The sequence below is a fragment of the Trichosurus vulpecula genome, chromosome 3 (genome assembly GCF_011100635.1).
Source record: "Trichosurus vulpecula isolate mTriVul1 chromosome 3, mTriVul1.pri, whole genome shotgun sequence".
In the NCBI taxonomy this organism is placed as follows: domain Eukaryota; kingdom Metazoa; phylum Chordata; class Mammalia; order Diprotodontia; family Phalangeridae; genus Trichosurus; species Trichosurus vulpecula.
The window spans coordinates 1,494,653-1,517,182 of record NC_050575.1 but is presented as its reverse complement, the minus strand read 5'-3'; the positions used below and the strand labels follow the sequence as shown (position 1 = coordinate 1,517,182).

General features: G+C 43.5%; 1 protein-coding gene across 2 annotated transcripts; it reads right to left on the bottom strand.

Moving 5' to 3' along the window:
• Positions 1–4,226: 4,226 nt before the first annotated feature.
• Positions 4,227–22,337, bottom strand: ECSCR (endothelial cell surface expressed chemotaxis and apoptosis regulator). 2 transcript variants are annotated; one of them, XM_036751613.1, is made up of 11 exons: positions 22,284–22,337; positions 19,998–20,169; positions 13,858–13,905; positions 12,680–12,739; positions 12,066–12,206; positions 11,583–11,639; positions 7,980–8,090; positions 6,530–6,628; positions 5,522–5,558; positions 4,806–4,905; positions 4,227–4,580 (listed from the first exon to the last, which is right to left on the bottom strand). In XM_036751613.1, the coding sequence occupies exons 2-11, from the start codon at positions 20,053–20,055 to the stop codon at positions 4,572–4,574; spliced, it is 720 nt and encodes a 239-aa protein (XP_036607508.1). In that variant the 5' UTR covers positions 20,056–20,169; positions 22,284–22,337; the 3' UTR covers positions 4,227–4,571. The 2 variants fall into 2 exon arrangements, with proteins under 2 accessions (XP_036607508.1, XP_036607509.1); XM_036751614.1 differs by having other exon boundaries at positions 4,243–4,580; positions 4,806–4,902.
• Positions 22,338–22,530: the final 193 nt, after the last annotated feature.

Genomic DNA, 22,530 nt, shown 5'->3' with positions numbered 1-22,530 from the left:
AGAGAACCCCAAATGAGGTCACAAAGAGTTGGACATGAATGCAAAAACAACTAGCAACAACAGTCTATGGAAGGTGAGGGAGAGGCAAGAATTAAGGATAACTTGGGTCGCCAACCTGAGTGATTGGAAGGATGATGGTATCCTCATCAGCAATGGAGAAGTTTGGAGGAAGAACAGGCTTAAAGGGGAGGGTGATCTGTTCTGTTCTGAGTGTACTGAGTTTGAGATGCCCGCAGGATATCCAGGATGGCACATCCTGCAGACAATTAGTGGTATGAGACTCAGTGGTATTTGGGAAAGATATCAAAGCTGGATTTCTAGATCGGGATGTCATCTGCACAGAGACAATAATCGAATCCGTGGGAGCTGATGAAATGGGAGCCAGAGAGTGGAGACAGAGAGAAGAGGGCCCAGGACAGAGCCCCGGAAGACACCTGTACTTGGGAGGTGAGAGATAGATGATGACCTATTAAAGGAGATTGAGAAGGAACAGACAAGTAGGAGGAAAACAAAGACAGAGCAAAGTCAAGAAAACCTCTCTCATTGGGGGGAAATGGGAAGAAATCCACAATGTCAGAAGTTTCACAGAGTTTAAAGAGAAAGAGATTAGGAAAAAAGCCCCTCTTGTTAACATCGTGGAAAAGGCAACTGAGCGCAGTAATAATTTATAGTCAAACTCTAACAGTGTCTTTTAGTGACAATAAACTAGCCGGTCCTTCTGGATCAGGCGTCTTTAACCGTTTTGTGTCATGGACCCTCCTTTGGCAGAGTGGCGAAGCCTGTGGGCTCCTCAGAATAATGCTTTTCAAATGCGTAAAATAAAATGTATAGGTTATTAAAAAAACCAAATGTGCTGAAATAAATTATCAAAATATTTTTAGGGGCAGCTGGGGTGGTGCAGTGAGTAGAGTACTAGCCCTGGGGTCAGGAGGACCTGAGTTCAAATGCGGCCTCAGACACACTTACTAGCTGTGTGACCTCGAGCAAGTCACTTAACCCTAACAGCCCTGCCTTCTGCCCTCCAAAAAAACCCAAAACAAAATTTAAAAAAATATTTTTAAAAACAAGTTCAGAGACCTTAGGTTAAGAGCCCCTCATCCTATAGCTTGCCACGTCACCAGAATGTTTCTATCCCAATAATAACCTATTATTTTGTAATGTAGCAACAAAGTCCTACTGTTATAATGAGATTTATACCAGATTAATATGAATTCTAAAAATAAAATGGTATGTCTTCCATTTCTCTAACACTTTTAATGCTCCTTCCCAGATATTTCAACATCCATTAATTTGTTTTATCTCTGAAGCACCCCTATGACATAGGGCAAGTACAGGGAAGATTCTTCTCACTCTATTTGAGGAGAGATGGAGGCCTACCTAGAAGGTTTCAAATATTTTTCCAACATGACACAGCCAGTTCATGGTAAAGCTGGGACAAGAGTCCACTTTAAGTCTAGGGCTCTTTCTGTCCAATCTTGTTCACTTGTTCAGCATCCAGGTTTTTGACCTCTGGGGACAGAAGTCTGGGTGAGAGTAAGAGATGTGATGTACTGGAAAAGGCACTTTTCTAAGTCAGGAGACCTGAGCTCCAGTCCCAGTGTTGCCCCTAACTGTGTGGCCTTATGCCAGGTACTTCTCTCTGGGCCTCAGTTTCTCTGTCTGTAAAACTGAGAAAGTTGGACTAGATGACCACCAATGTCCCTTTTAGCACTAAGATTCCACTAAAATGATTCAACTTATAATTTAAGCAAAGGGAAAAGGACTTCTTGTCAGCCTTTGTTTCTCTTTGTTATCCCATTAAAGATAGCCATATTAGTTTTTAAAACCTAAATATAGGAGAAAAAACTTTGATGTCTGAAGATAGAAGTTCCTAGAGGGCAGGTGAATTGATAGTTAATTTATGAAATTATGAAATGGGGGCAGCCACACCCAGTTCTTTGGGGACTAGCTGGGAAAGACCACAATGGCAGTAGAAAATGCAGCTGCAAAAGAACACAGAAAGTAGAGACAAGTTGTGAAAGGGGCGCAGAGGCAGATAGTGTGACGACAAAGGATGGGATGGTGAAGGAAGGCAAGCAGGTGAGGAAGAGGATGGGGAGAGGGAGGGCAGAGAGCATTATTCATGTAATCATGGTTAGCGTTGGGAGCACTAGGCAGCATGGACCCCACGGAGATGGAAAACTGCTTGGGCCAGGAGTTTGAGGTCTCATTCTCCTAGGGTTTTTGGGAGAGCAGACTAACTCTTATCTGTGTGATCTTGGGGTTAGTTCATTAACATGTCCAAATCATTCCAAAGTTGTGAGTAAAACTTTAACGCTAACATGCCTGTATCATCTCAAAATGATTGGTATTGTTTGGTGATCTGCTGGTCTTTAGTGTGGAAGTCTAGAATTGGCCAAAAGGCCCTGACAGCAAAGTCTAGATGGCTTTCCCTGATTCAGCACATCCTATCAGGATGTGATTTTCAGTTAATCTATGATACAGTTTGCAAATTATGCTCCTCTGATCTTTGGGATGATTTATATGTGACTTCTAAGTTCCCCTTTGCAATCTCACTTCCTGCTGTATACTGGCTGCTTATAAACTTACTTACTACAGTGACTAAAAACCAGGGTTGGGGGAAAGGTGGGCAGAGGGACCAGAACAAGATAGAATTTTAACAAAACAGGACTCATCTACCTTCAGTTCAATAAAAACTTCTATATCAGCCATGTGCCAGGCACTGATGGGGTTATAAAAATAAATATGACACAGACTCTAGTCAGGGCACTTGCCACCTAGTAGGAGGATAAGAAAAGTATACAGATTTAGTCCTTTTTATTTATATCATCATATTAAATATTACTAATATAATAATATTTGTAATAAATATTATAACAAGTATTATTAACATAACATAAATATTATGATATCACAGCACATGATGAGTTATAAGAGAGAGGAAAAGTGCTATGGAATCAGAGGGAGACATCACATCTAACTTGTTTGGATCAGGAAATGCTTCACGACAGAGGCGGCGTCTGATGTGAGCCCTGAAGGATGGGTAGAATTTTTGACAGGGGATGATGATGGGGGGGGCAGGGATATGATTCCAGGTGACGGGAACATGACAAAGAAAGGTAAAAAGGAGGGAAATTATGTGGTATATTTAAGAATCACTAAGTGGGTCAGTCTTGTTTTAATGAGATACATACATGGGAAATAAGTCTAGAGAGGAAAGTCGGGGTGATATTGTGGAGCCCTAGAATATATTCTCTGAATGCTACTCCCCCTCTATTATATGCTCATAAATATTAAATAAGTTTAGTGTATATATACATGTGTGTATACATATACATACATATGTAAATATGTATGTACGTATGTGTATATATATGTATATGTATGTATATCTATATCCATATCCATATCCATATCCATATCCATACAGAAAACTATGCCAGTGATTCCTCAGATGCCCGGGCAGGATCCCTGGAGTAAACAGTTTCCAATTCCAGTCCAGTACTACATGCTTTTAAAATTTCCATGACCGCTCAGCGGCTGGATTCCAGGGAAAAGTGTTTGTTAGTGGCAGGAACCTCACTGACCTGACAGGAATCTGACACTGACCCCTAAAGTGAATGTGTTGTTGGTCTATACAGTTGCACAGCCTTAACGTCATTATTTTCCCTGTCTTTGATGTGCAAACGCTTCTTGATCTTTCTCCAACAGAAACCAGGGAGATGAGAACATCCACCCTAGGGCATCACAGGAAGTAAGCAACTGGTTTTTTTATTATCTAGTATGGATCCGGCCAAAGCTCTCTTAATTAACACAATCCTTTGCTCCAGTTAGCTTCTTTCATTGGCCTCCTGTCTAAAGGGTAATGCTATTATTTTTTGTTTAGATTATTATCGATATAATAATAGTTTACCTTTATGGTCACAAAGTGCATAACATTCATTATTAGCCTGCCAGTGCTCTTTGCCTTCAGAATTAAGGGAGTGCGTCAGTTGCCTCATTCCATTTTTACAGAACTATAAACTGGAACATAGAAGGGCCTGGGCTTATTCTATTAGCTCTAGAGATGTTTGTTGATTGATCTCCCAGAGTGTCCTCAATTTCTGTTGGCCCAGTGGTGCATGCCTTGCCTTGGGAAGGAGGACCTGACCTACCTGGGACTCTCTGATCTCACATTCTCTAAAGCAGCTGTGTTTGCAAGCTTAAGTCCTGAAAGAAACCATGCTGCAGACCAAAAATAATTTTAATTATATGAAAAATGAAAAGTACAAATCTCCCCCACTCCAACACAAGACCTATTTGCCCCTGTCCTGTACATGCCTCTTCTCCAGGATCCCAGGGATGTGGGAGGAGTAGGCAGGATTTCTGGGGTTATTGTTTATGTCCAAATTGGGAGATAATGCTCCCAAATCTAAATCGAGGCTTGCGTCTGGGCTTCAGGTGTGGATTTGAAATGAAATAATTTGTACGGAATGTATCATGCCTCAGCCTCCCTCCCGTATCACTCCAACAATCCACCATCACAGTCATAGATTATCTGCTTCCTGGGTCCTTGTCACTCAAGGTCAACTTCATAGAACCTGCAAAAAATTGACACTCAGGTCAAGGTAAGTTTGTACTGGGGATAAGTGGGAACTTCAGAAGAAATATTACCCAGGTTTTTCAAAATGTCTCTTTGCTGCATAATGCTTAGGAACTGAAAGGAACCCTACTGTAGCTACAGGAGGGACCTTCCTGCCCAGCAGCAGCAGTGGATGGATGGGATGACTCAGGGGAAGAGAAAGAGGATGCCAGAAAAGCCAAACCTTCTCTTCTGTGAAGCAGCCCTTGTTATTATTTGAATTAATATTCTTCATGGAGATAAGGGTGATGCTGGTGTCCTTCTCCCTGTTGGCTGTGGAGCTGCTGGGGAACAGGAAGAAGCAGAAAAGTCTCCATTATGAAGAGGAGACAGTAGGAAAGACACATGGGGGAAGGGGACATTAGAACTGTGGAGCTGTGACTGTTAAACCTTGGACTCTGTGACTGATGGGTGGAATGTTGCATGTCCAGAATCCAAGTCCCTATGGCTATTCATATAAAGGCTGCAGTGGCTCAGCCCTGAGACAGGAAAGTTTTGGGTCATGCATCCTCCCCAGGGACCTCACCACCTCCCTGCCTCTGCCAAAGCCCCAGCTCTGGTCAATACCAAGAGTTCTCTGTACATGGGATTCCAAGTCAGTTGATAACCTGAAAGCTTAGGGTGGGGACCAGTCATAATTAGTTAATTAGTGCAGGTCAAACCTGGGCTTTGCCTTAAGGGCTTAGGGAGAGGTTAGTATTTCCTTCCCACCCACCCTACCTCCTGCAGCTCTTCCTGGTGGTACCCCACTGTTGTCAATCCCAGGGTTTCAAACTCACTTTCCTCCTATGAGTTGGCCCACCCTCCCTGTCAGACAGTCCCCTGAGCATTCCTGGAAAAAAAACATTTCTTCTCATGGCCCTAAGTGGGAGTAATTTGACATCCTCCTGATGTTCATACCTTTCAGACATTCCAGAGCTGTCTGGCTTCTGTGGGTCTGTGAGGAAATAAAAGTATCAGCCAGGGGTGGGAGGAAGGGAGAGTGAGAGGAGACACAATTCTGGGTACCAAGTTCAACCCAGGCCCACCAGACCAAATTTAGAGACTTCATCAGGGCTTTCTTTTTGTTTGTTTATAGCCTCCCTCTAAATCAGGGGTTCTTAAACTTTGTGTGTGTGTGTGTGTTTAGGACCCCTTCAGCAGTCTGGTAAAACTATGTACTCCTCAGAATAATGTTTTTAAATGCATAAAATAAAATACCTAGGATTACCAAGGAAATCAGTTATAGAATTGTCAAAATATTAAAAAAAAAACACAAAACCCCCCAAGTTTATGGAGCCTGGGTTAAGAACCCCTGTTTAAAGTTCTACCACTCTGATAAGCCCAGCCAAGCTCAGACCCCAGCTCCCATTTGAAAATTTTAAGAACATGGAACATATTACTAATCAGACTTATGGATAGGCAAACAATTTATGAATAAACAAAGAGACAGAGAGCTAAGTTAGGTATAACATGGCTAATTTTGATTATATTAAATTAAAAAGGTTTTGTACAAATAAAACAAGTATAGCCAATATCAGAAGGAAAGCAAAAAACTGGGAAAAAAATTCGTAGACAGTCTCAGATAAAGATCTCATATCTCAAATAGGAAAATAACTTTGTAAAATCTGTTAGAATATGAGTCATTCCCCAATTGATAAATGGTCAAAGGATATAAGCGTAGTTTTCCAATGAAGAAATCAAAACAATTTCTAGTCATATGAAAAAATGCTTTAAACCATTTGGTGATTTTATCATCATTTCCTTCAAACTTCTATGCAGCCTCTTTCTACTGAGTGGGGAATTAATCCAGTGGAGCCTTTGCCCTAAGCCTCCTCTTGCCTCTAAAGCATCACCAAACCAATACTAATGGTCCAACTCCTGAGCATCAAGCAGAGAGAGGGCCTAAGAAATTCCAAGAGTTCATACCTTCTGACTCTTTATTTTTCTGACACTTGAACCTCAGGCTGACCACGCTTACCAGGATAATCACTACAACCACCAAAATGATGATGAAGGTGATAACTCCTGAAGAGGGGAGGGGAAGAAGAGAACAGTCAGGCACAATTTTAACAGAGTCTCAAGTACCACTCTTTGCCAAGTGCTACATGGTCAGCCCCCTGGACTAATGAATCCCTAGAGTTCTTGATCCCTAGCCAGTATCCCTCATACTCTACTGTGCTCCATTCTTATGTTAAAAAATTATCTACATATGCCTATGGGTACATATACACACACATATGTACATATGTAGAGAACAGGAAAGAGAAACACGGAGGGACAGAGGAGGAGAGACTGAGAAAGGGAGGGATAGAAAAAGAAAAGGGGAGAGAGAAAAAAAGAAAGAGCCATCAAGTGAAATTCAGGGCATGGTCAAGGAGCTCATTTCCCCCACACCCCCCCCCCAAAAACCCCACAACCAAACACAGGAGCCTTTCCAGGAGTTCAGCTAAAACCTTAGGTGGGGAAAGGTTCATATCACATAATGTTGCAGATTTAGAGCTGGAAAAGACTTTAGAGGCCATCTAGTTCAACCACCTCATTTAAAAAAAAATTATTAATACCAAAAAATGTTTCTGATACATTTTGTTTTGATACAAAAGACATTCTTTTGAGACCAGAAAATGTTTTCTTTTTGTCTTTATCTTTTCTTTAAATTTTATAAAATTTTTGTTATTCTGAACTTGAAAAATACCAACAAACCTGAAAATTTCTTTGCACAGAGAACAGAAAAGAATATTGTATATGAAACCTCAAATCTCATTATGTACAGTTTGAATTTTTGTTTTTGCCTTTTTAAAGCACACATAAATTTCTACAGATTAGTTGCAAAAGCTATCCTGATTATATATTTCCTTTCAGACTTCCCTCTGTGTTCTCTTCTATGAATTTTTAAAAACAGCTTCATTGATGTTTTTTTCTGTTTTCCTTTCTTAATTTATTTTTTTTTGTATAGACATATTTTGTATGTATTTTTGTACGCTTCATCTTCCCCTTCTTCCCCACTAAAAAACTTACAAAAACCCCATGCTTTGTAACAAGTGAGCTCGAATAAGACCCACATGTTGGCCAAGTCTGAAAATGTGTGTCTTTTTCTGTATGTCTAGTCTACCACCTATCTGTCAAGTGATGGAAAACCTGGTCAGTCCCCTGGGGTTGTGCCAACCATCTTACTTAACAGATAAGAACATGAAGCCGAGAGCAGTGCAATGATTTCCCCCAAGGTCATACAGGAAGTAAGTGGCAGTCAGTATTCAAACTCAGGTCTTTTGACTCCAAATCCCACCTAAGGATGTTATTTGAACCAGGGCCCAAGACTAAGATGATCCCAATCTTAGGATCTTCCTTCTCTACCTTTTCCCCCTTCTTTCTGACTTACCAAAAGCTGCCACAGTAAGCACAGTCTCAGCTGTTGGGGAGGGCAAGACAGTTTTTTCAGTTGTTCTCTGGTCCATTGTGGTTGACTTGGGGATAATGTCTGAGATGGTAACTAGGATAGAGTGAGAAGGGCAGTCAATGGAGGAGGCTGGCATATTCCTGCCACAGGAAGATTCTGGTCAAATAAAGAAGGGACAAAAGGAACTCACAACCCAACAAAATATCTCCCACTCCCTCCCCTACCCCATCCCCGAGTATCCTCAGACAAATACCTTGTTTGAATCAAGATCAGACTGCATGATAATATGACATGGGAGTCATGACTGGTGGTTTTACAGAACCTGTTATATATTGAGTCCACATTTCTTGTGGCATGTGCTCTGCAATCAGGATGCCTAACACTTCCCTCTTTCACCTTCCTCTTTTACAAGGCCCAAAGATGGAGTCTGAGTGCCACAATGACGAGGACTTACAGGCATACTCCACCCCACCAACACTCCAGAAGGCAGTTAGCCAGGTTAAAATGTAATCGAAAAATATTTAATAAAATAAATTAAACTACAATAGGACATAAACAATGTTAATATGTGGTTTTCTATATGGACCTTCAGGGATTGGGTTTAGCACTCCTGTTTCTATTTGAGTTTGACTCCACTGGCCAAGGGTACTGTGACCTTTAAGTGACTTGCCTTGGGCTGCATAGCCAGGATATGTCAAAGGTGGGGCTTGAACCCAGGTCTTCCTGGCTCTGACTTTATAGTTTCCTTATCCATAAGATGGGGAGGGGGGCGGGGTACCAGGAGGGCAAGCGTAGATCAGGGAATCTTAACTGGGACCTGTGAACTTAGTTTTAAAAAAATTTCAATAACTTTATTTCAGTGTAATTGGTTTCCTCTATTGTCGTATGTACTTTAAAACATGATTCTGAGAAGATTCCAAAGGCTTCCCCAGGGTGCCAAAGGGATCTATGACACACAAAAAGTTAAGAACCCCTGGAATAGATGATCTATGAGGTCCCTCCAAGCTCTAAATCCTATGATTCACAGAGTGTACATGGGCAGCTAGGTGGTACCGTAGTGCACAGAGCACCAGGCCTGGAGTCAGGAAGATGAATCTTCCTGAGTTCAATCTGGCCTCAGACACTTACTAGCTGTGTGACCCTGGGCAAGTCACTTAACCCTGTTTGCCTCAGTTCCTTCATCTGTAAAATGAACTGGAAAAGGAAAAGGCCATGCTGCCCTTTCTTGAGACTTGAGGATGGAAGAAAAAAAAGAAAGTGGAATGATTTATCAACAGGCATAAATTGAACAGACAAGGTTATTTTTATTTTTTAATGATGGAGAGAGGAAAAAGATAGTTTCAGGCCTTCCTAAAAAAGTGGAATGACTTCTTGTTTCATTCCCTTCTAATTCCCTCTTCCTCACAAATTCGTGGTGTTGAGATATTGTACCTTGGGAAATTACCACCAATGTCTGAGAGCAGTGGTGTCAGATTCTAACAGACAGGGGGCACATAAGGATCCTTGTAGGTGGGCAGACATTGACTTAGGAAACCACATGTAATTGTCTATCGTCTATTTTTATTTATTTTGTCAAATATTTCCCAATTACATTTTAATCTGGCCTCCCCACCAGGGAGTGTTGCAGCCTGCATGCTGTGGCCTGTTTGCTAAGACATGCCTCACCCTCACTATCCGGGTGCCGGGAAAGTGAAGGAAGTACCCCATCTGCCTGCAACCGGAGATTTGCACTTATCTTTTAGTTTGGAACTCAGAATTCATTTTCCTTTAGAAACATTGTTACACGTAGTGATTAGATTCTCCATAACGCTTGGTCCTTGAGCTATATTGGGAATTCACGGTGGACTAGAATAGACCTAGACAGGAACTTTTAGAATACATTGTAACAGGGGATGGTTACTGTCTACAGAAATCTTTTCCCTTGAGCTGTAACGAGACTTCAGGCAGGCCAGCTCGGGAGCACAGAACAAATACAGACAAGAACTTTCAGAATCCATTGTAACACGAGGTAGTTAAGGTTTAGAGAACTCTTGGCCCTCGGGGGACATTGAGAATTCAATGGCAGACTAGCCTGGGAACAGAGAACAGAGAACAGACACAGACAAGAATTGTTCTAACAGAATCATCAGCAGGTTGGGGATCGCTGTGAAGGAGCTTCTTTTCCATCTTCCACAAGGCCCTGAGGGAGCACCGTCTTGTGGAAGAAGCATTAGATTTGGAGCCAGAAGACTTAAGTCTTAATCTCCTCTCTGAAACTTACAATCCACCTGACACTGAGCAGACCACTCCAGCGCTCTGAACTTTATAGTTTCCTCATCCCTAAGATGGGGGGAAGCGGGGGGTACCAGGAGGGCAAGTGTAGACCAGGGAGTCTTAACTGGGGCCTGTGAACTTAGTTTTAAAAAAATTTCAATAACTTTATTTCAGTGTAATTGGTTTCCTCTATTGTCGTATGTACTTTAAAACATGATTCTGAGAAGATTCCAAAGGCTTCCCCAGGGTGCCAAAGGGATCTATGACACACAAAAAGTTAAGAACCCCTGGAATAGATGATCTATGAGGTCCCTCCAAGCTCTAAATCCTATGATTCACAGAGTGTACATGGGCAGCTAGGTGGTACCGTAGTGCACAGAGCACCAGGCCTGGAGTCAGGAAGATGTATCTTCCCGAGTTCAAATCTGGCCTCAGACACTTACTAGCTGTGTGACCCTGGGCAAGTCACTTAACCCTGTTTGCCTCAGTTCCTTCATCTGTAAAATGAACTGGAAAAGGAAATGGCAAGGCACTCCAACATCTCTGCCAAGAAAAGCCCAAATGGGGCCACAAAGAGTCAGAGGCTATGGAAAAGGGTGAACGAGGCACCAATTAATTATTATTGGTTGACCTTCCTATCATTACTCATGCAACACTAAGTGGCAAATTGAGATAATTATCTACGTAATGCAGGTTTCAGATTTCCTCAGTTCTTTAGTCTGTGTATCTTTGCCTCCTTTAAACTGCTGCTCCAATGACACATCGTGACACAGAGGCAACCGGAGGTTCCTGCAGGGGAGGACAAACTGTGGCAGTGTCTACCAAATTGCAGAGGCTTAGAATGTAAGCTCCTTGAGGGCAGGGATCAGGTTTTTGCCTTACTTAATGACTATTGTTGATGATAATGAAGTGTGGGCCCAGTATGGCTTGGCAAAGTATCAGCCTAGTTAAGTTAGGAGAGACCCTTCACCAGGCTGGCCACAAAATGACAAATGTTTTAAATGAAAAATTCTCAAAGATGCTCTACAAAATTATAGAAGGGCTATAAACTGTGTCATTGGAGGGGATGTGCATATCTGTGAAACTGCAGGTTTCTTGGAATATAAATAGATATAGATGTTGGGACTAATGGTGACATCTGGGCCAGTCGTGTGATTGAATCCAGTCAACAAAAATTGATCTCCTTCCTTTCTCTTTCCTCTCCAGTTCCTCTTGTTCTCGATCCCATTTCAACCTAGGAATATGACGGAAGGGAAGGGGCCTAAAGAGAGTTTCCCTATTTGTCATTGGTCTCTTATGATGAATACCTATTATTGGGAGTTAGGGACTCACCTGCAGAAGTGGGGATCTGGGATCTTTCCCTGGTTTTATAACTCAGGGCACTTGTACCTACAGCATGGGGGAGAAGGAGACCCAGTTATGATATAACGTACAGCCAATATGGGAACCACAGAACCACAAGTCCAATGCACCATTCCTATCCTGGGTAGGACCCCACTTTCCAGAGTTGGGGCTGAGCCTTCCCCAATTTTTCTTGCCTTTCTATTATTCAGTTTCCCCCAGGTCCTAGTCCCTTTCCCCTCTGTCCCTTACAAATGTCCCAAGTCCCTGCTCCTTTCCCTTCAACAGGACAAGCAGCATTTTGTCTCTTTCCCCACTTAGACAACTCTTCCTGCCCTTCCCAAAACCACTTTCAGTTTCTCATATCCTAGGGCAACACTGTCCTAGGGTCAGGGCAGGGATGTGGATTGCTATCCTAAGTCTGAATCATTCAATACCAATCAACCCCCCAAACAACCTTGAGCCTGTGGTTACCTGGCCCCGAGGTGGCTTCTTGCATCTGGGTCTTCCTCGTAGGGCCAAAGGGAGAAGACTGGAGACTATGCAAGGTGGATGGTCTTGGACTTGATGACTCACCCCTCACTGTGGAGACCAGTGTGGAAATCCTCAAAGATTCTGTGAATACCAAGGTAGCATTTTGGGGGAATCTGAGAACCACAGGCAGATTTCCCAGACATGACCAAAGTTATTGCCCCAAGTCTTTGAGCTCTCTAGGTCATGGTGAGCAGTGGGGATTTCCATCTTTGACCATTACTCCATCAATTGTGTGTTTCACTGTTGGAACACTTCAGCAAATTTTCGAAGGGTAAAATATTCCTGGGCCTAAGTTAGGACCAGATCCTAGAGCCTTTAAACACTTAGTCCTCCATCCTTAGTGCTCAACATCTCTGACTGGACACTGATTCCACCTCCCAGGAAACCTTACTCCCACTACCTAATCTCCACCCTTCCCCCAACACTTATTTTCCTTTCCTCCCCACCCCCAACTTCTACCCATGCTATCATCCACATTCTTTGACCAACCAGGAAGAAGTACCTGGCTCAGGCTCAGGCCCAGGCCTAAGCCCTTAGCTAAACCTCATGTTTACCTGGGATGTCTGGGGTAGACTGAGGTGCCGACTGAGTTGTGAAAGCAGAAGGCTTACTACCTGGAATGATATATGTCAAATTAGTTTTAGGGAAAGTTTATCAATATGGTTGCCCTGGGGCAATCCTTCTACCCTGGGCTTCGGAACCCTTGGCATCCTGTCACTCGAAAGCCTTGGAGAGAGGGGACCCAAGGTCCCACACGGGCTATAGTGTTGTTAAAAATTCTCCTCTTAACCTCTTGCCAGCAAATTCAACCCATGCTTAGGGAACCTCTCAATACTAGCTACAACTCATGAAACAGATAATCAGAGGCTGATGTCACTGTTTTTATGTCTCTCTGGGGCTTTTTCTCCCTTAACTGCTCTTAGCCTCGGTCTTCTGGTCTGTAAAATGGGGATAATGATATAAGCCTCCTAAAAGGGTTGTTGCAAGGATCAAATGAGCTAACTGTATGTAAAGTGCTTTGTAAATCTCCAAGTTCTATCTATATTATTATTATAAGTTTCAGAGAGCCCTTATTTCATCAATTCAGGTACTTCCCTCACCTCTATAGATCAAAATCCTCTTAGTAGATAAGCTTCAGAGTTACTTTGGCTGAAAAACGAATTGCCCTGTGATCCGCCTAGCTGCTCCCCTTTGGGGATTTAGCTGGGGGAGTGGGGTAGTCATCACCTAAATGATGATCAAATGAACTGATGGTTGTAAAACGCTTAGCGCAGTGCCTTGCACATAGTAGGTACTTTCAGCCTCCTTTTGCATGTTGTCCTCTCCTATTAGATTATAAGCTGTTGAGGGTAGAGACTGTCTTTTTCCCATATTTGTATCCCCAGAGCTTAGCATAGTGCTTCGCATATATTAGGTCCTTTAAAAAATGTTTATTTATTTACTAAACCATTTATTCTGTGAAGTTTGGATTCAGTTAAAGGGCCACCCTTGAGGACCTAGAGGGCCACATGTGGCCTCAAGGCCAAAGGTTCCCCACCCCTGCCTTAGTGCCTTCCTAAGCCAGCTTGAATTGGCCAAGCATGGAAAAAACACTGAGTTAAGCTTGGGCTCTTTCACTGCCCCTTCATGGCTTCTGCAGTCTTCTCATAACACCTCCAACCCTGGGGACCTTTTAGTAATTTATGTGAGCTCCCTGCCAGTATCCTTAGTCCCCCAAGTATTTTCACCTTACCCTGCTGAAATCCAGGGCTCTGGACTCGTGGGCTTTGAGAGGAGCCACCTATGAGAGTAAGAAAAGAATGATAAACTGGTACAACATGCAGTGCCCGTGCCTGTTGGGTCCTGCCACGGGGAACTCAGCCCATTTGGCCTGCTGAACTCCCTGACTAGGAGGTAAAAAAGTAGACAAAACCCCTCACGTAGAGTTGGAAGATGTGAATTTGAATCCTGGCTCTGAAAACTAATTTTTTGTGGAATCATAGTTAAACCATTCACCCTTTCTCTGGGCCTCAGTGTCCATATATGGACACGGAGAGAATAATCACCCTTGCTCGACATCATAGAAAAGTAGCACAAGGATCGGTGACATATCTAGCAAGGCCTGGGTCTAGCACGATCGACGCCCTCTTACGCCAGTCACTTAACAGCCTACTGCTTCCTAGCTGGGAGAAGCTGCCTGTGTGGCCAATCTAAGGTCTCTAGAATATAGAAACCAGTTTAGCATAAGTGTTTCTGTTTGGAAAACCCTTCTTGAAACCAGGGAATACATACTCCATTTTCTCTCCTGTTGCTTTGTAACTGTGGCCTTGGTTTACTTTCCATTAGTAACCATAAGATATTTCACTTTTTTGTGCTCAGGAAAGTGTTTTTCAGCTGTAGGAGCTAACTTAGTTTAAGTGACCCTTCGCTGACTCCTAAGTGTCTGTCCTTGCAAGTCCTTCCCATCCTTTAACCACCACAAGACAACCTACCTTTGATGCTAAGCAAAGTCTGGACTCCAACAAGCTTCCTGACACCAACCCTCTCCCTCTCTCCCTCCCTCTTTACTTCCCTCCCTCTCCCAGTGTGGCATCCCCATTCCACTCCATTCCTCCCATGTTTGTTATAAGTTCTTTTGAATTATGTATAAAAATATATTGTTCACACAGACTATCTGTGCCCGACCTGTGGTAGAGCCTTCAGAGCTCATGTTGGTCTGATCAGCCACAGTTGGACACATTGAAACTCGACTCTAGCATAGTGATGTCCTTTTGGTCCTCTTTGAGAATGAAGGACAACAACCAAAAATATATACAGAACACAGAATTATTGGGGCAGTTTTGCAAGCCAACTTTCTATTGGTCAGTTGGTTTAATGAAAAACTTTGAGCAATCCAACCTACAAATTATTATCAAACATTACAAAATGAGAGAATATTTGTAAAGCACTTGACACAGTGCTTGGCACATAACAGATACCTAAGAATTGCTTCTTCCCTCCCTCGCTAACCAGGCAGTGATCTGTATTGCTCAACTGGAAGGATTCCTCTATATGGAAGGGTAAAGAATGTGGAAATGGCTAATGCCAGCCCAACCTGGACAGGGTGCCAATCACTCAGATCCCTGAGAAACAGAATTTAATGAACACCCTCTGAGTGTGTGTGTGTGTGTGTGTGTGTGTGTGTGTGTGTGTGTGTACACAGGCAGACATACAGGGTTGTGTTTGCCTCTGCACAAAGAAAGCATTTCCTCATTTTACACAATGAAATCATCCTCGAAACATGCGAACGAGTTGAAAGGAAAACAACCTGGGGAAGTGGAACCACCCAGTTGGGGTTCCCTTTCTACAGCCCAGACTGGGGCTGATGTATATTCTCTGGCTTACGACTCCTGTTCCTTGGGCTACTCAGAGTTAAAGGAAGTTCCTGAGGGGCCCACGTTTGGGGAACAGCTGCCCAGCCCTGAGCGGGTGAGATCAGGGAGAAGGATCTGGGACTGAGTGCCAGCATGCCGCTTGCCTGGTGTGTTTATTGTCTTTAAACTGTTGCCATCTTCCACTGGGCTTCCACTTGGCTTGCTGCATTGTTTCCAGCCTAGGCTTATCCAAACAATGGGGCTGGGTTTCCAGGACACCATCATCCTTTGCCACAACTGTTGCCCCTTCCCTGGAGGGGAGCTGTTTAAGGACAGGAGAGGGGTCTTCCTATCAGGAGGCAGAGGCATGAATGAGGTGATCTTAGAAGGACCCTGACAGCCCAAGGAACTCCTTGATTCTAAGAATCCATAAACAGTCACTCAAACACTGATCACAAATAATGGCTGAGAGCCATACCATATACAAAGCGCACTGAGGAGTCTCTCCAAACTGGCTCCCACCTACTTTTCCAACTCTATGGCTGCTTTCATGAACTCAACAATTAGAGTAAACTGAAATACCTAGTTTCCCATTCTCCTCTTGTTCTGTTCCTTTGCTCATGCTGTCTTCTCTGTCTGGAACTGACTCTCCCCATCTCCATCTCTACCTGTTGAAATCCCTTCCTTCCTCCAAGGCCCAGCTCAGGTGTTACCTCTTCTGTCTTCTCTGATGCCTCCAGCAAGAAGTCAGCTTGCCCATCCAATTTCTCACAGCACTTTTTCTGAATCTCTCCTTTGTACTTAACAAAGTTGACCTTACAGTTATTCGTGTACATATCTTATTCTTCTCTTCAGTGGACTATAAACTCCTTGAGGACAGGTTATGCTTGCATTGCAGTATTCCCAGTAACTACCATATGTATCTTCTAAGCAGAGGTTCTTAACCAGGGGCCCCTGGATAAATTTTAATGGATTTCTGAACTTGGATGGGGAAAAACATTTTTATGTTCACTAACTTAAATTTGGCATTTCCTTAAATTATGAAATTAAAAAAATGTATTCTGAGAAGGGGTCAATACGTGCTTCAAGGAGTCCATGACTTAAAAAAGTTAAGATCCCTTACTTTCAAAAATTGCCATAAGTTCCAAGCTGGAGGAGACTCTAGAATTCATCTAGTCCAATATTCTCCTTTTACTGACTGATCATTTAACAAGCATTTATTAAGCTCCTACCATGTACCAGGAAGTCTGCTAGGACTGGAGATAAAAAATACAAAGAATAAAACAATACCTACTCTCAAAGATGTTACACTCTAACGTGGGAGACAACAAATACATATCTATGCAAATCCGGCATAAACAGAGAATCAATACAAACACAAGGTAATGAAATATGAGATAGGGAAGGAAGCAGAGGGATCATGAGAAACTTCATGTAGAAGATGATGTCTGAGCTGGGTCTTGAAGAAGAGAAGGGTTTTATGAGACTGGTGAGGAAGAAGGGCATTCCAGGAATGGGGGACAGCCAATGCAAAGACTTGGAGGTGGGGAATAGAGAGCTGGATCACAGAGTGCAGGAGGGGAATGACTTTCAGTGAGGCTGGAAAGATAAACAGAGACCAAGTTGGGAAGGGGTTCTTAACAGAAATTATATTTTTTTTTCTACAGGTAAGAGGGAGCCAATGAAGTTTATTAGATAGGAAGGTGACATAATCAGGTCTAGCCTTAAGGAAGATGTGTATAGACTGGAGTGGGAGACATTTGAGGAAGAGAAACCAATGAAGAGGCTGCTGCAATAATCTAGGCGAGAGGTGATGTTGTGTGCTTGTGGGGAGAAGGGGTCAAATGTGCCTTCCATTGCAGAAGTCAAAACGAGATTTGGCAACTGATTGGGTTTGTGGGGTGAGGTGAGGAGTCAAGGAGAATGACATCATGAACCTGGGAGATTAGAGCAACGCTGATGCCTTGGAGAGAAATAGGAAAGTCTGGGAGAGGAGTAGGCTTATGGGGAAAGATGATTTGTTTTGGACATGTTGAGTAAGGTATCTCTGGACCTCATTGTGTTTGGATGAACCTAGGCTGGGACAGATGCTGCAAGCCAAGTGGAAGCCCAGTGGAAATATCTAATATGTGATTTGTGATCTGGGTCTGAAGCTCAGAGGAGAGACTGGGGCTGAATATATAAATCTGGGAGTACTCTGCATGGGAGGATAACTAAACCTATGGGAGCTGATGAGGTGACCGAGAGAGACAGTGCAGAGAGAAGGTCCCAGGACAGAGTTTTGGGGCAGATGAAAAAACTGAGATTAGTTATCTGTCCAAGGTCATAAAGGTAGTAAATAGTAGCGATGGTGTCTGAGCCCAGGCTCTTTGAGTCCAAAGACAACACTCTTTCTACTGTACCACAATGTCTCAGTGTGCTGCACAGAGCTGGAGTTCAATCTGTTTGTTGAATTTTTTGAAGGCAACATGCTGTAAGATTAAAGAACAAAATATGCCTTCCCCCGCCTTGTTCCCATGGGTAGTTAGCATCTTAGGAAGATCAGTTCCAAAGCCATGATGATATAGCCCCCGTCCCCTTATTCCCACCACTTTTTTTTCCTGTGGCTGTCAATGGGCTCTGTCTATGATGGATGTAAGAGAATGGAGTCCAGTTCTGAAGACTAGGGTGCCTCTGGATAAATAAACTCTTTGCTAATCACCAACCTGCCTTTCTTCCCCTTGGTCAGAGCCAGGAAAGGGGGAATGGTGGTATTATACTGGAAGATTTCTAAGATTTCTCTGAGTCCTGACAACACTCTAGCAGAAGTCTGAGGGTACTCTCTTAGCACCTGAACATGCTCACCTTTTAATTTCATTGTACAGATCAATAAATATTATGTACCAGTCATATACCTGTCCCATATAGAACTCCTGCTTGCCCCCATCCCCAGCAGAAGTCCAAGGTAGAGAAATAAAAGCTAGCCAGTGCAGCAGACTACCTAACCCCCTCTGTCATCTCCAGCTTCCTCCTTTAGCTGCTCTCTCTTCTTCCCAAAGCCTTCTAAATGCCTATAACCGAGGGCTGGAAATGAGAATGACAGACCGGATATTCCCACCGGAACCGAGACACTTAGTGAATAAGGCACAGCTCATGCCCCTGCATCATTTCGTGGAGATCAGTGTGACTCTCCCATTGTACCTCCAGCCCCCAGGGTTTGTAGAGAAGAATCTGGCCTCTCCAGTCTTCTGCTGGGCCCTTCTCCTGGAGACTGAACCACTAGACATAGGGCAACAGGCCAGGTTCTCCCAGGAATATAGGGCCCGTTGCCCTGAAGATGGGTTCTCCAGTATGACTCCCCTTTCTTGACTGCTTCCCAAAGCACTGGCTGCCTAGCCCCCCTACTTAATGTGGGAGTGGGGTGGGGGAGGGACTAAAGGGAAGTTCCTGGACCTGTGAGTCACAGTACCCAGGACCTTTCTCGGTTCCCAGAAATGGCTCCCTAATTAGGAAGCCACTAATACCCTAGCTAGCTGTTCACAAGAGGCAGGGAAAACTGAATGGTTTTATTCGCGTCTCTGTGACATTGATTCTTCTTTATCATAAAACAGGGGCTCTCTAGAGGTCATCACATTCATCCTCCTGACTCCATAAAGATATCAGTTCGTCCAGCCCAGGAGAAGAAAATGAAATCACTTCTTGAAGAACTCCAGGAAAGCTGACCCTGTCTGGGGCTTTGTTTCATGGGCTCCTTTAGTGACTGATTCAAAGGGCTGGTCACCTTCCCTAAAGGAAAGTTCTTCCTTCTAACCCTAGACCTTCCTGCTAGGATTCAGGATCAATGCCTCCCTGGAAGCATGACACCCAAAATCAATATTGATTAGTTCTCAGATCGAAGGAAAACATGGTACCTTGAACTTTTGCAGACAAAGAGGATTTGGTGTCAAAAAGACTGGCTCTGCATTGAGGACGGAGGAAGGGGTAGCCTCCTCTATGGACCAAGCATCCTAGGTCCTTTCAAGTCACAAGGTGCTGGGATGTCCAGATGGTAAACACCAGGGTTCTTATTCCCCAGGACCATTATTACTAAGACTATAAATATCACCTCAGCTTCCTGTGCCCCCTTAGTAATCAATTTAAAGTTGTGATTTGTGGGAGGGGGGAGGGCAAGGGAAGCACCTCTCTCCCTTCCCTCCCTCTCGCTCCGGGAATGAAGTTATTTGGCTTTGGAGCAAACTTTAGAAAGTGTTGTACACTGCTGACCTCGTGCCATTGGGCAGAGAAAAACAACCTTCCCCATCTGAAATTCCAGACATGAGACTTAATGACCAGGGGCTCTGGTTTCTCCAGCTTTCTCTCTCCTGGGTAAGGATAGCAGGGCCGGGTTTCCTCCCCCGGCATGTCCGCAGTTATCACCCAATAGCTTCTCCTTTGGAGGAAACATTTGAGATTTTTTTCTTGGATAAGTGAAATGGACGTAATTCTCTAGAAACTATGAGGCCCATGCTCCTGGGGCTCTTGCACTATCAATGCTGAGAGGAAGAAAAAAAGCACCCCTTACCTTGGAACAGAACGTAGCTTATGATCCCCAAACATAGCTGGGCTCTGATTGTGCTCATATCCACTGGTCCTGCCGCTGTTCAGCTCAAGGGAAGCTCTGTCCATAATGAGGAGGAGAGAGGGAGTGCTGGGGTGGGGCTGGGATTGGGGGTAGCTGGCTCTCTGGAAGCTTCCTGTCAAAGAATAGAAGGAAACAGATTGGATCCAAGGGGGGTGGGGGGGGGAATGGAAGGGGCTGGTTTCCATTAGGTTGTGCTAGTCCAGCCTGGAGTTAGAAGGATGCAAGGCATCATGGACCAAAAATTGAGTCCTTAGGGATGGTGGGGGGAGATATTTTCATGAAGAGTGGTGACCCAGTTGCCCACTTTATTCTCTCTTGTGCTCCAAATTCTCTACCATTTTGCCTTAGACATCTAATCTAGCTGGGAAATTCTTCTTGGTATCTACCCCCAAGGCCTCCCATAGCTTTTTCAACCTAGGTCTTCTTATTCTGGGGCTCTGTTCTCTCACACATTCACCACTTCCACACCAAAGCCCCACCTTTCTGCAGAGGTAGAATTATTCCAACCCCCTTCCCCTTCTCTTAGAAATTGCAGTATAGATACAAGAATTATTGAAAAAACTACTGCATCAAGTTTTTTCTGATAAAGGTCTGTTATATAAGATATATAGGAAATTGGATCAAATATATAAGAACAAGAACCGTTCCCCAGTGGATAAGTGGTCAAAGGACATGAACAAGCTGGGGTCAAAGAATGAAGTCCAACTTATCAAGTCATATGAAAAAATGCTCCGAATCACTAATAATAAAGAAAATGTGAGTGAAAACAGTTCTGAGATTCTATTTCATACCCATTAAACTAGTGAAGAAGAAAACAAACCAAAAACCCCAGAAAATGACAACTACTGGAAGGGCTGTAGAAAAACAGATGCGCTAGTGCACTGTTGGAGGAGCTGAGAATTGGGCTAGCCATTCTGAAAAGCAGTGTTGTCACGGCTGGCATAGGCAAATATGATCCGAGACCTGGCTCACTCCTATAGAGAAGAGGAGAGCCAAGGACTATGTCTGTGCCCTTGCAGAGGGGGAGGGGCAGGTAGGCCCCAGAAGCAGTACTACGGATGGGCACTCTTTGCTCCAGTCTCTGAGAGCAGCACTAGACGAGAATCGTTTCCTCTAAGTATCTCTGATCTAGGGCTACAAGTCTAGGTTCAGAAGGAAAGTTGCTTCCCTGGTCCCTCTTGAGGGAAGGTATGCCTTAGTTCATACTTGCAAGCTTGGCTCCTTTCCATATTATGTTAGTTACACAAAAGTAAGCCTATTTATTCAAGTAAACATCAAACACAGGTAGGACAAGATATGCAAATCAGAATATATCAAAGAATATACAAGAGTGAATGAGTTCTCTAGCTGGGAGTGTGTGAGAAAGGGTGGAAGCCGATTTGTTTCCACAGAGTTGAAAGTATCTCCCCCGTCCCCAGCTTTAGCAGAACGTAAGTCAGGTGACTGATTTGAACCAGTTCTAATCAGAACTGTGATCTAGCAGAGACCAGGCTTCTGCTCAGGTGAGGCTCATATGCATGCTTAAATGAGCCATTTGAGGAGGGCATGAGGTAGGCAGTCAGGGGGTTGCATCTGGCCAATGAAGAGCCAGGTGGGAGATTCGAATTAGGAGCCAATAAAAGGACTGGCATTTGTCTGGGTCCCTCATACTTTCTCCTGTACTCTGTTCAGGGGATGTAGCCGTTTATTCAGGAGGAATAAATGTAAGATATAATTAAAACCTTCCTGGCCTTCCAATGAGTATTGTCTATTCCTAGACTAACTGTGTTTCTAACAGAGTGGAATGAGAGAACACTTCCTTGGAAACAGTACATTCTGGCATTCTAGTTCAAGCAAATCTAAGGACACGATGGGACTAGCTTCCCATGCTTGTCGCCTCTACAGAGTATCCTGAAGAATTTGGGGCATTTATTACGTGTCTTAACATAGGTTCTCAGTGCCTTGTTGAGCTAAGCATTCTATCCACCAGTCTAAAATCACGTCTTCTGCATATACGGCAATAAGGTGCCCTGAGTTTTTTGGAAGCTAGATTCCACAAAGAAACCCAAAAGACTTGTATGAAGTGAAGGAGTGTGAATAAGAAGAACCAGGAGAGCGATATATATATATATATATGATAACAACAACATTGAAAAGAAAAACAACTTTGGAAGACTTTGGAACTCCAATAAATTCAATGACCAACTACAATTCTGAAGGACCATTGATGAGGCATGGTCTACTTACCCCCTGACAGAGAAGTTATGGATTCGAGGTACAGAATAGGACATCGTTTTTGGATATGGCCAACGTGTGGATTTCTTTTGCCTATGTTTGTTACCAGCTTAGTTTTTTTTTCTTTTCTTCAAGGCTAGAGGGATTTGAGGAGGGAGAGGAAGAATAGTTATAATGATATTTTTTTTGGTTTTTTGTCAGGGCAATTGGGGTCAAGTGACTTGCCCAAGGTCACACAGCTAGCACATGTGTCAAGTGT